The 10,131-nt window shown below is 42.9% G+C and overlaps 1 protein-coding gene and 1 long non-coding RNA gene across 18 annotated transcripts in view; one reads left to right on the top strand and one right to left on the bottom strand.

Annotated features, from left to right (window-relative positions):
• Positions 1–1,205: 1,205 nt before the first annotated feature.
• MED12L (mediator complex subunit 12L) overlaps positions 1,206–10,131 on the bottom strand; it is a 152,681-nt gene continuing 143,755 nt past the window's right edge. For 7 of the 17 annotated variants that reach the window (XR_009961656.1, XR_009961660.1, XR_009961661.1 and 4 more), the window contains 6 exons: positions 9,029–9,249; positions 6,913–7,069; positions 5,815–5,880; positions 2,425–2,506; positions 2,096–2,243; positions 1,206–1,974 (listed from right to left, as the gene is read on the bottom strand). Coding sequence is in view for 10 of the 17 variants with exons in the window: in XM_062603021.1 (XP_062459005.1) it covers positions 2,096–2,243; positions 2,425–2,506; positions 5,815–5,880; positions 6,913–7,069; positions 9,029–9,249 (674 nt within the window). In the remaining 7 variants the exon portion in view is untranslated. Of the gene's footprint in view, positions 1,975–2,095; positions 2,244–2,397; positions 2,507–5,814; positions 5,881–6,912; positions 7,070–9,002; positions 9,250–10,131 lie in introns of those variants that run through there. The other 10 variants (XM_062603024.1, XM_062603018.1, XM_062603020.1 and 7 more) reach the window with 4 other exon arrangements.
• On the top strand, positions 4,419–5,133 carry LOC134155649 (uncharacterized). The gene is made up of 2 exons (XR_009961663.1): positions 4,419–4,555; positions 4,991–5,133. It is a non-coding gene; the product is annotated as an uncharacterized LOC134155649 (long non-coding RNA).

Here is a 10,131-nt window from a genome sequence, read left to right as displayed (position 1 = left end):
TGTCAGGGCAGCGTGGTCAAAATACATGCAATTCAGCATTTCCCCTTAAATTTGCAAATTTAAAATTGCAAAAACCCATGCATCCCATGGAAGCATTGCCACTGTCCCTACAACCCCAGCTAGTACACAGTAAGGTACCACTTACAAGTAGGGTCCATTATGAACCCCTCTGGTGCTTAGCAGCACCTGAGCTGCCTACAGCAACGTCTTGGCAGCAGCACACAAGCCACTGTTGAGTAGTAGTGTAGTAGTAGCCACAAAACAGCTGGATTACACAAATCTCGCTGGTTAACATCTGCAATGGCTTTAGCTACTATGAAGAACAGTAAATTTCCTTAACAAAACCTGAATGTGAATAATTTTTACATGAGTAAGACTTACCCAACTACTGTAAAAGCCAACCAAAACCTACTTTTCTACAGATTGCCGTGCCTGGCTGTGCTGCCTCCCAGGGCCCTGGAAGCTATGCAGGGCAGTCTCCCCTTCCCCACAGAACATCAGTCTATGGTACCAGCTATAAATTCTTTGTATGGTAAATGAACCAAATTGAGTTAATACAAAGTTACAAAATATTCCCCTGTATATGCTAAATACTCTGCATGTTCCACTTTCAGAATGAATGCATTCTAAAAAAACATATAGACGTAACTCCTAAATCGCTAATATATTTATACTGTTTTTTTCAGCTATGAGTAAAGTTATATTTGGACAGGTTTAGAGTAATAATGATTTCTTTGTGGTAATTTTGATTTCAAATTTACTTGTGGTTTTGCACTCAGCTGATAGCACTTAACCCTCACACCACTGAAACTCCTTCAGCAATCAAGACTCCAGCCCATACCTGGAAATACTTCCTGTGCAACAACAGGAGCGGACAGGGGTATCAGTAATGACTCATCTGGGTCAACTTCAGTGGAAAGAACTGTGTATTACAGAACTCCTGAGGCCGCAGATATGACTGGTGTCTTTTCCACCCTCCCTCTGTGAAAGCTGGTACAAGGTTTGGTACTGAAGGCATAGGGTGAGACACAGGGATTTGTTTTCTGAGGCTTTGCCAGAACTCGGAGATTTCCTTGCAGGAGTTGAGCAGAACTTGGAGGTTTCCTTGCAGGAGTTGAGCAAAGTCCTCGATGCAGTGCCATGCTCTCCTTTAGCACTGATCACCAGTGCACTTTGTATTAAAAAGACCAAATAGGAAACACTGCTACTTCTAGTAGGTTTATTAACATTACACTGTGTCTTTTAATATAAACTTTAAGAAGTTCTAATACAACCAATAAAACCCACTTCAGCACCTTCTTACCACAATAAGAGCAAGAGAAAATTGGTACTTTAAACAAAGAACTTCATAAAGTGCATATGAAAACTGCAGTCAAATAAACAATTTAAATTGATGCTTGTTCTACCAACAAAGAAAGAGGTGAACATTCTAATGAACAAATTAACTTCTATGCCAGAATCAGAAGTGCCTTTCAGTTCAGTAGTTTGGTCCAGTGCAGTTCTTTTTTTTTTTTTTTTTTAAAAAAAGGGAAAAAAAAAGGAACAAAACCAAAAAAGCAACAAAAACCCCAAAACAAAGAATATATAAAAAGAAGTGTTTCCCACAAACAAGTCCAGCATTCTTTGTCCACCTTAAAAGTAATAGGACCTAAAAAGCACCAAATTCATAAAATCTGCAATAACATTCTTCAAATAGGCCCACAAATTCATACATTTAAATCTAGTTAAATGCAAAAAAAAATCCCCTACCCCCAAACCCACCTTGTTACATATTCACATCAACTGCAGCACAAAATATAATTATTGAAATAATAAGAGAAGAAAACAAAAGTCTGCTTTCTAGCAATAACTAGTGCATTGACTTTTGAATGTTCTGTTCTTCAGTGCAAACATAGCCTTACGCCTCCCTCCCATCTCCAGCTCAGAAGTGTGATGGGTGCCCATACTGGTTCACTCCTGGCTGTGGCTGGTTACCTGGTGGATAAAGCAAAGGGAAGTGATATTGCCTCACAGCTGCGTTCCACAGCAGTACAGAAAACATGGGTGTTTCATGCAGCAGTAGCTGACTTAACAGTCACGGCACTCCCTTACACACCTAACACACACCAGAGGTGCTCAGTTCCCTGGGGACTTTGCCTGTGTTAGGATTGTAGGAGGAGAAAACGTGGTAAATCATGACAAGGCCACCAGCACCTGTCCTGCAGGTGACCCGAGTTCCTCTGGAGACCAGCCTGTGGGATGCACTAGCACCAGAATTTTGGTATTGCATCATTGCTGGGATGGGTAACCAGCTGTCAGCAGCTAAATTTCTTACACATATATATGGCAGCATTTAAATAAGCAGAACACCTCCAGAAAGATAATTCCACATTCAAATATACCTATGTATCTACATACATCTATATAAGCGTGCATCTCACGTACTGGAGAGCTGCTTCTGGAGCTGCCTGACCAGCGCGGCTGTCTGTTGTTGCTGCTGTGTCTGCTGTAAGCCTTGCCTTGGAAACTGCAAAAGAAACATGAAAGAAGAAATAAATAGGCGCGGTGTTAAGTTCTGTGTCAGGTAACTGCAGAGGAGTTCAGCTTGTCTGACCCATTGGCTGCTGACAGAGCCCTCCCTGGACATGGGGCTGCAGACAGCAGATGTTTCTCCACAGTGGGCCCTGCCTGGCTTCTAACAGCACAGCAAGGACACATGGAACACACTTGGAGCTTCCAGAGCATTTGTTCTGCTTAGTCCCTTAGACAGCAAGATGTGTGAGATCTCGCACATTTCCAGCTGTATTACAAGTGTCACATGTCCAGCTGGGTAAAGCGGACAGAGTCAGTCTCTGTCTCTTCCAGTTCTGAGGATGCCAGTCACCCTAGGCAGCTTTACTGTCTGCATTGTGCAAAGGCAAGTCAAATCAAATTAACAGCCTTTTTTAGCATTTTTAAACACTTACGTGTACTTGAAACAGTCAAAAAGAGGCTTCTAGAGAAACATTTTCCCCACGGCAGTGGCACTTCAGATGTGAGGAAGGGTAAGCTTTCCATGCTTCTGGCTGTCATTCAGGAAAAAACTCATTCTCCATTAACAACTTCTGTTGATCATCAACATGTATGTCAGAGCACTGAATATACTGCACACCACACTACTGAGGTATGACAGATCGACATGGCACAGATCATCTGTGTGTGCCATAGAGATGGACACCTCTGGGGGTAGAGGTCTGTGTATAGAACCAGCACTTCTTCCCTTGGAAAATATGTCACCCATGTGAAAGAAGAATGTCTGTGCACCGGGTACCGCAGACTCCAGAGGGCAGAGCACTGAGGGCACAGCTCCCCAGTGCTTATCTGCTCCTGGGAGGGAAATCGTGACCACTACAGGCACTGTTGTACTGGGAGGCACAGACCAGACCAAGCCTCCACCACATACTGTCTTGCCAATCCCCAGGGCCTCTCAGCTCTCTAGATCTGTCTTCCACATTCCAGAATTTTCCTTCTCATTAGATCTGGTAAAAATGCTTCTAATGAAGTAACATTTTATGCTTCTGCACAAGGATACACAATTACCTGACTAGTGTGAAAACCTGATGTATTGAATAAAACTGGAGTTATTCAATATTCTAATAACATCATACACACCACAGAAAACGCCCATGCTGTGTTTCAGTGAAACCTTTTGCTTACTGAAGGGAGTTTCAGTGTTTTATGAGATTTCAGCATTTTTTCCCTTTCTAAAACCAAATCCTTTACTTAGAATACATTGTGTAATCTTCTGGCTAACAGTCCTTAGTAAATGCTGAGGTTAGTCAAAAGCATTAACCACCTCAGGGTTTCTTGCACTTACAAGCTGCCTCCAAATTTCTCTATCACATCCTGTTGATTAATGCTTTTAAACTCAGAAACTAGCACTTTCAGCATAACTGTATTCTCCATTTTTCTACAGCAAACTTTCTCTAGTTATCTTCACCTACCTTAGATTTGTCTGGAAAAACTGCCCAAATAGGGGAAACAAGCATAATGACACTGTAAATTCAGTGGACGTGTCCATAATAATCATTTGGTACCAATAGTGATTGGTAATATCACTCATTAAACTATAAAAGGCTCCAGTTCAGCATAAAGGAGTGTCTCAAAAGTAATTTTGTTTGCGCAGCTGTCTTCATGCAGCTCTGTTTTATTCCTAATGATTAAATTTTAAAGGATCTTCAAACAACAAACCCCATTTTTCCTCAGACTGTTAGCAGTACAACCGAAAAATCAGAGGCCTAAAGTCATTAATGGTCTCCTGTGACACGAGCCAAGGCCAGACTGGAGCCTGGCAGCGGTGCAGCTGCCAGTGTCCACACTTGACACCAGAGGGAGCGTGGATGCTCCTCCAGACATAGCAACGTGGAGAAACGCCACCACCAGCACCCTGCATTTCCAAGTGAATGCTTTTCCTAGTGTTACAGCAGAAACTACTTCCACATGTAGCCTCAGTTGTAGACAACTGCCCTGCTTTCACTTCAAAATATCACAACTACAGAAAAATCCATCAGTTTATATGCATCAGAAGCAACTACAGGTATTTCTTACCAAGTTTAAGGTTTTTAAGTTAGCAAGGGCTATTCATCATTATGATGACATTAATTAGGAAAACTTATAAAACCACATAGCACAGCAAGCATAAAGGGAAGAAATTGTTCCTGCAGTCTCGGCCTGCTGCTTTGGGACTACTGAAAAGTATCATTAGACCCCCAGAAAAAGAGATTCCTGACTTTCCAGGGGGGCTTAACAGCACTTGGTTCTGTATCAGATTTTCAAAACAGTCCTTTATTTATACTGCACTAGGAGTAAGAGCGAGGATGACTTTAAGGTCTCTCATTGTTTTCCCCTCTGAGTTCACACAAATAGATTTAAGGTAGCTAGTCTGGACAGTCTTATTTTCCTAGTGACAAAAGAGACACACAGAATTAGAAACACATCAGTACCCTTTTTTTTTTTTTTACTATATCCCCAGGTAACTCTCAGAAGAACTGCAATGGATGGTTATCTGTATCATCTGGGATATTAGCCACCAGTATTGACTAGTTTTAAGTCAATACTGCTAGGTGCAACTTCAAAAAAGATATGTTGAAATGAAACATTTGAACTTTTCCTACACATACGCAGAGCTTTTTTCAACCAAAACAACACGTCATCATTGGCCCAACTTTGGTATCAGTTTTGACCAAACTGGTGAATGAAGCATGGCAGTGCAGGAGACAGCTTGTGCTCCAGTCCTAGAAGGAGTGTCTTTGGGCAGCAAACTCAACCACGCTGTGGCAGAGCCACTGTGGGTGAGCAGGGCAGTGCACATGCCCTCCTTGCCAAGGCCTGCATACAAAGCAGCACCTGCCTCCCCATCTGAGCTCAGCAGTGTGACACCTCAGCACATGTGCAACCCACTTCGTGCCATGTTTTGGCAAGATGGATGCACTTCCATGGTTTTCTGTGGACAGATGCAGTCTGCTCCAGCCCATAGTCAGAGCCAGCCAGGAGCTCCCCAGATACACTAGAGGCTATTGAGCCCCAACTAATACACTGTTATCACAGCTGCAGCTTGCAGCCAGCTCAAGACGCAGCAAAACGGGCCTGTCACCACCTGCACTGGGCACCCACCCATCCTGCCTTCAGAGCGGTGGAGGAATGGCACTGCAGGCAGCAGCACTGGCATGCAGGCAACGGTGCAGGGAAGTTTGCACAAACCTCATCTCCCAGGCTGCCATGCTGCTGTAAGTGACAAACCCCACTCTGCCACTACCCTTGCACCCCCCAAAATATCCGTCAGTTGCCTCTGCTTACCAAAGGCTGCTGTGGTTGCACGGGCTGGAGACCAAGTGCCTGCTGCTGCCCTGGCTGCTGCTGCAACTGAGAGACAACAGGCATTGAAAAATCATAAAAATAAGAAATATGGGGAGAGACTTCTTAGCAGGGCCTGTTGCAATAGGATGAGGGGTGATGGTTTTAAACTAAAAGAGAGGAGATTCTGGCTGGATGTGAGGAAGAAATTTTTTAAGGTCCCTTCCAACCCATACTAATCTATAATGCTATGATTGAAACAAGAATGACCCAGCACACACACTGCCTCAGGGAACAACTACGAGCCAGGCAGTGTGGCTTTTCATGACTGATTTCCAGCACAAGATCTTGGCTTGCTAACAGCACTGGTTACTGAAGGCCCCATTTAGGAGATCAGCCTCACAGCTCCCCACTTTCATTGTCAGCCACACCAAGGCTGACAAGGAGCTTTGTTAATAGAAAAAAAAAAAACAACAATAACCTTAAACCCTGGTATATTTAGTTTACTACAACACAAAAATATTTATATAAAGGACATTATCATTGGACAAGAACTGGCACAGACAGCTATTGCATTTAAATGACAACATGAACCTAATCAAAGGGCTACAGGAAGGATTTTAATGTAACATACTTCCCCTGTGCCAAGCCCTATATATTTAGGCGATAAACTGATACTTGCCTCTGAATTAAAAATATATCAGCAAATCAGAATATAGGAAACAGGCCAGGAAGCAAACCCTTTGGTTTAATTGGCATACATTATAAGGCCAGATAGCACAGCCACTGCTTTTGTCTCAGCACATTCAGCTAAGCCATTCTCAAATTTACCTTCTCCAAAGGCATTCTACAATCTTGAAAAATGAAAGTACTGTATTTTACATCTGTCCAGAATTCTCTTTTGGAAATTCCAAATGTAAACAATGTATTACTGTACTCAAGTAAAAGTTCTATGATTCTATGATTTACGGCACCAGGCTCTGATGCTTTTAGACTTAAAGGCACGTGCAAGTGTGTAACACTGTCACCTGATACAGTCACATTTACACTCCCCTCCTGCACTGAAATACCCCTTATCACCAGTGCAGCCAAATCCCTCACCTGAAAGAGTCTCTGCTGTCGCATCTGCTGCTGTCTCTGTCTCACTGGCTCCGGAGGCAGCTGTACTGAATTCAGGGTTGGATGAGGACTTGCGGTCATTGCACTGTCCAGTCCCCCTCCAACCAGTGAATTTGGCTGCAAAGGCTGATGGCTCAATCTGATTGAGGAAAAATATAATGGATTATACTTCATTTACAGACCAAACACAAGTTAGTCTAGGAGTACCCAACTATAAACTGCAACATTAGACTTCCATGGATCTAAAAGACACTACATTTTACAGGAAGAATGTATTTCCAAATCTGAATACTTTGAACAACATTCCATAACAGAAACTGTACCATGCTATTGCTCAGTTACTGATTTACATAATAACATGTTTCTCTAAACAAGAACAGATCCAAGCACTCAATTCTTGCTTTACTAGGGAGAGTGATGACTTTCTACATTTCAAGCAAGAATTCCACATAAGCATTAAAATGTTCTCCAGACCAAAATGTCTCATAGTTACATTACCATGAATTTAAAATCAGCCATCACAAGGTGGTCTTTTTACTTTCTAAAATACTGAAAAAACACACCAAGCAAAAAATACTTTCTTTGGATCTTTTGGGAGTAATTAACATCGACAAAGCAGAAAGACATACACGGAGAGAACGTTAGCTAGCTTGCAATTTATCTTGCCTGTTTATAAAACTAAGAAAAGAGAAGGCAGTTCAGGTTAGCAGCTGTATTCCTAATGCAAGGCACCTGTAGGTTTTCATGCAAGGCTTTCAACCACAGCTTTCTGTAGGTTTTCATACAAGGTTTTCAAACAAGTCAAGGCCAAACTTTTTGAAGAGGTACAAATGTCCCAAATTGAACATGCTCTTAAGATATCCAGGCTTGCAAGAACTTAAAAGAAGTTAAGGATTATTGCAGAATATACAGTAACACAATTCCAGAAACACTGATTTCATTAAATAACAAGGATTGCGAGAGTATTGCATAGCTACATACATGATGCTCATATTCTGCTTACAACAAGCAAATCATCCAAGCACACTTGAACTTAGCATCTAAAGGAGACTTTAGTTTTGGGATCAGAGCTGAAGCAGAAAAAGAAGAGTATCTGTACTTGGTAACATCAGGGGTACTGCAGAATGAATGGCAAAGAAGAAGGGAGACAGGCCAGAAGCTCTGCTGACAGGCCAGACCACGTTCTGATGACCAACGTCTATGTGCTTCTGTGCTGTTCAGTGAACCTGTGACCCACACATGGGGAGAGGGCTGCATTGCACAGCAGCTACTTCACCTACAGCTGGACGGTGCCTACTGAGGCAGACCTTGCAAATTTTGACTTCACACATACACACACCACACTCTCTTTAATTTGAGCCTGTGGCTTTTGGGAGTCACTCTATTGAACATGTCTATTCAAAATGGAAATTTCTGGTTCAGACCTGTAGTGTCAGTTCAACAACACCAGACTATTAGAAAAAAAAACCCAAAACCAAACAACATACTTGATTCAAGATTGCAATTGGAAACTCCAGTTTTCCACTCTGCTTACTCTGTAACACTCTCTTTTACAGATTTCTTTCCTGCTTAATTTGTCTTCTCTTTCATTACATTTCTTTATCAATGAATTTTTCCTGTTTCTCATAGGCACTGCAACTCAGCTACTTCCAAACTGAAGTCAATTTAGTCTATTCAGGCTTAAACAAAATTTATTTGTCTATTGCTAGTTAAACTACCAAGTTGTTCTTACATTTTCCTGACTACAGACCCTTTGGTAAACCTGCAATATTTATGATGTAATACCACACACATTAGCATAATATGGATACCATATTTGTGTGTGTAGTGAAATAGGATCCAACAGCTAACTTTAGATAGATTTTTATGTTCTACAAACACACAGGATAATTGGGCTACAACACGTGCCAAGACCAACTTAAAATTAAATGAGGGAAAAAACAAGGGGAAATTGGAGAGAAAGGCCTATTGCTAATCAGACCAGTGTTAACTTCATTTGGATTAATACACTTTATTTTAAATAAAGTTTTAGACCTCAAAACAAAGTTGCCATTAAAATCCTGCAGTGTTACCAGCTGGGAGAACTGCAGAAGCTCACCGTTGCGAGCCTGCCAAAGGCTGGACATAGGCAGCTGCCTGCTGTTGGATGTATCCGCTGGGCTGCTGCTGCATCTGCCGCAGCCTTTCCATCAGAGTGGGGCTGGAATGCGCTGCTGAGTATGTTCGAGGGTTGTAGCTGGGGGAGAGCACTACACCGCCAGGCTGCTGCTGCTGCAAAGGCATCTGAGTGCTGTACATGGTGTATCCATGAGGCATGCTCTGCAGGGAGACAGACAGGAAAGTGACTTCGCTGTGCCCCTATTTAAATTAGCCTAACTACTAAAGAAAGAGACCATCCTGGCCCTTCTCAAAGTACCAAAGCCTTGACAACCAGAGGCAAGTCAGTGAGATGCACTGCTGCACCTACAAACTGACCTGTGGGTCCCTCACTCTGGCTGTACCCCACTTCTGTTTGTGGGTTCAGGCAGCTACAATGTGGTCACACACCGCAGGATGGAACCCACACCGTGCTACCCTTCCCCGAGTGGCACTGAGCAGGAGCGGGGTTCTGCTCCACAGCCCCACCTCTCTCTCCATTTCCCATCCCCAAATGACCTCTATACCAGGTGTATCATATGCCTGCATACAAACGCATGTAGTATGGGGAATAAACAAGAGAAACTGGAGATGTGTGCACATCTATAGGGATATGATATCACTGGCATCACAGAAACATGGTGGGATGGCTCCTATGACTGCAGTGCTGGAATGGAAAGTTATAGGCTCTTTAGGAAAGACATGCAGATGGTAAGGGGATGTAGCAATTTATGTCAATGATAGGCTGGAGAGTACGGACCTCTATCTGGGGAGAGGTGACGAGTCAACAGAGAGTTTGGGGGACAGGGTCAAAGGGAGAACTGCGATGGGGGGCATTACTGAAGGTGTTTAGTACAGGACTCCTGATGAGGAGGACTGTGTGAATGAAGCCCTCTAAGACAGATAGGAGCAGCTTCATGCTTGCAGGCCCTTGTCCTCATGGGGGGCTTCAACCACTCTGACATCTATTGGAGGTATTGTACAGTCCAGCACAAGTAACCGAGGAGGTTCCTTGATTGTGTGAAAGACAACCTCCTCCTGCAAGTAATAGAGGAGCTGACAAGG

The sequence above is a fragment of the Pezoporus occidentalis genome, unplaced genomic scaffold (assembly GCF_034315485.1).
Source record: "Pezoporus occidentalis ecotype Australia unplaced genomic scaffold, CSIRO_AGI_Poc_V1 ctg8, whole genome shotgun sequence".
NCBI lineage: Eukaryota > Metazoa > Chordata > Aves > Psittaciformes > Psittacidae > Pezoporus > Pezoporus occidentalis.
Note: the sequence above shows the minus strand (reverse complement) of the source record. Positions and strands in the feature narration are given on the sequence as shown.